The sequence below is a fragment of the Austrofundulus limnaeus genome, unplaced genomic scaffold (assembly GCF_001266775.1).
Source record: "Austrofundulus limnaeus strain Quisiro unplaced genomic scaffold, Austrofundulus_limnaeus-1.0 Scaffold2136, whole genome shotgun sequence".
Classification (NCBI taxonomy): Eukaryota; Metazoa; Chordata; class Actinopteri; order Cyprinodontiformes; family Rivulidae; genus Austrofundulus; species Austrofundulus limnaeus.
In genome coordinates this window covers 26211-28970 of record NW_013954538.1, presented here as the reverse complement: position 1 = coordinate 28970, position 2760 = coordinate 26211, and the positions used below count along the sequence as shown (strand labels likewise).

At 56.3% G+C, this 2760-nt stretch overlaps 1 protein-coding gene across 1 annotated transcript in view; it reads right to left on the bottom strand.

Moving 5' to 3' along the window:
* Positions 1 to 46: 46 nt before the first annotated feature.
* The window catches only part of LOC106537112 (uncharacterized), a 5403-nt gene continuing 2689 nt past the window's right edge, over positions 47 to 2760 (bottom strand). The window contains exons 5-9 of the mRNA XM_014034481.1: positions 2043 to 2112; positions 1606 to 1944; positions 825 to 1514; positions 575 to 750; positions 47 to 498 (exon numbers count right to left, since the gene is read on the bottom strand). Of these exons, the coding sequence (XP_013889935.1) occupies positions 70 to 498; positions 575 to 750; positions 825 to 1514; positions 1606 to 1944; positions 2043 to 2112 (1704 nt within the window). The 3' untranslated portion in view covers positions 47 to 69. The remainder of the gene's footprint in view (positions 499 to 574; positions 751 to 824; positions 1515 to 1605; positions 1945 to 2042; positions 2113 to 2760) is intronic.

Genomic DNA, 2760 nt, shown 5'->3' with positions numbered 1-2760 from the left:
CAAAATTACACACATTTTTACATGAAATGAAAGACTTTAAACAGAATGCAAATTTAAACAACTTTATTTTTAATTTGATGCCGGTGGTTCACACGGGTGGGGCCTGCAGGCTGCTTCGAAAAGCTCCCGCATGTCTTTGGACTGGTCTCGGGAGAGGTGCAGGGCGTAGAACCGGTCGGCCGTGCAGGTGTCGTGGCACATGAAGTGCGAGAGTTTGTGCCGGACCTCAGGACTGTGGCAGTTCCTGGCGTGAGTGGCGACCGAGGTCCTGATGTCGGTGAAGGTCGGGCGTCTGGGCAAGCCCATCTCTCCCCACGCCAGCCGGAGGAACTTCAGGAGGGTCTTCCCGTTGGCCGGGGTCCCCGTGGTGAAGACGCGGTCGTCGCTGGGCTCCAGTGGGGCTCGGAGACGCATCCACCGCTCCAGCCAGACGAACTCGTCCCGGGTCAGGTAGATCTGGGCCATCCCGAACGCCCGGTTCATCTTGTGCTCCCTGACCTGGCAGAACAGACAAGAGTTAGTAAAAACGGCCCAGTGACACACACACCGGCATCCAGGACGTGGTCACGCTCATGTTGATGACGACGCCGTGGCTTCCCTCCGGAAATGCGCTTCTCGCCACCTCGAGCTCTTCCACCCTCATGTTGGCGATCACGCCGGTCCTGTGTCCGTAGATGGACGACACGAAGGCGGCCGCGTAACCGTAAAACAGGTGCCTCACGGGTGGGAGGTCTTCGTCCTCCAGCATGTCTGTGGGGATGGAGAAATACGGGTTAAAAAAACAGCGACATGGCTGCAGCGAACCCTGGATGTCGTCCACTTACCCAGCAACTCTGGTATCCTGCGGGCAGCCAGCTGCTTGCAGGCGGTGAGGTGTTGCTGCGTTATGGCCCTGGAGACTTTGGCTTCCTTCACGGAGATCTGGTGCACGACCACTTCCCTGCCCAGGTCCCGGAGGCAGCTCTTCAGGGCTCGGGCCACACCAGCCTGCTGGCTCCTCGTCAGACCGCAGGGCTCCGGCGGGGTTTCCATGAAGTACTTCATGAACTGGTGGACGTTTTTCAGGTACGTGTTGACCGTGGTGACGGCTTTGTTGGCTTTGGCCAGCTCCGCGGGCCACCACTGACTGCGCTCAACATCGTCCAGGAACAGCCAGTTCTCCTTTTGCCGGCCACCCTCGGACATGTAACCCAGGAAGACGTGGACCCTGTTGGCTTTGGACACCGCATTCTGGTAGTTTGTTGTTCGGACGTCCGCCCATGTGAAACCTCCTGAAGCCCCGCAGAAAGCAGGCCACCGGTACTGGCAAGGGAAGCAGCTGCTGGGAAAGGAGCGGTCCGTCCTGGGGTGTGGTCGTGCCTGGGTTGCCTTCGTCTCCCTGGTCCTCGCCTTCCACGCTGGAGAGGGCGGCCTGCCTTTCCCCGCCGGGCGGCACCGGGAGGGCGGGCGGCACCGGGAGGGCGCTCTGCCTTTCCCCGCTGGGCGGCACCGGGAGGGCGGCCTGCCTTTCCCCGCTGGGCGGCACCGGGAGGGCGGGCGGCACCGGGAGGACGGCCTGCCTTTCCCCGCCGGGCGGCACCAAAATGGCCGCCTGCCTTTCCCCACCGGGCTCCTCCACGTGGATGTCCGAGACCAACGGCGGGCTGGCTTGTTTTAACCCGAGCTGCCTAATCATGTGAAGAGTGCATTGTCGCCTCACCAGACGCAGCCGAGCCCGCCTGTCCTCCTCGGTCAGCTCCACATGGCCCCGCAGGATGTGTCTGTCCAGCCGTCCCTTCTTGTAGCTGCAGCCGTCGACGGGGCAGGCGTGGTCCCTCACGTTCACTCTCCTGAAGGCTAAGTTTGAAAGCAGCTTCCTTTCGTGGAGGTTCTTCACACCGTGTGCCCGCCTGAGGTGGCTCGACATGGCTCTAAACCGTCCGACGCAGAGCGGACAATGAGCAGCTGCCGCATGTGGCATATGCACAAACACATTAAAACGGGAGAAACAAATCAGTAAGAATCAGACACAAGACCCAGGTCAAGTTTCTTAACACACTTACCTTCTCGCAGCCTGTCCCCAGAGTGATTCTGCTGGGAGTAAGAACCGATATATATAGAGGCAGAAGCTGGCTGGCAACAGGTGCAGGCAATCAGCAATCAGCCCAGCTCGCTGAGAACCTAAACTGACGGGCCGCAGCTGGAGCCAATTAGCAATCAGCTCTTCCAACAGAAAATGGAGCAGCTGGAGCCAGCCTGCTATCAGCTGCACTCACTGGGCCAAATGCTGGAAAAAAAAACCCTAACCCAGATTACAGCGCCTAAGGTCAACCAATCAGTGGATGTATTAAAATTAACTTGTGTCTAAATTTCAACTCACATTCTCGAAGTCTCCAAGTTTAAACGGACCTTCCTTCTGCAGACTTGGGGTCACTTGGTGGGGGATGGAGGACCAGGACAGTGTTGGCCAATGCATTTAACTTTTCTTGTCCTAACCCGGCTCGTGCCCCTGTCTTTAGTTCCTTTACGACCCTACGATCTGACCTACGGTCGCTGAAATGARGGKAATGGATGTATAACAAAATAAAACCTGATTCAGGACATAATCTGAAGACTCTGAAGCCACAGACTTGATTTGAATGAAGACATGATTGCAAACTTTAAAACAGATTAGATGAAATAAAAAAAATTAAAAAAAATATTAATGTAAAGGAAGAACATGATTAAAATTTTTGAAGTTTAAAAACACAGTAAACCAAATCATGGTGAGCGGACCATCAG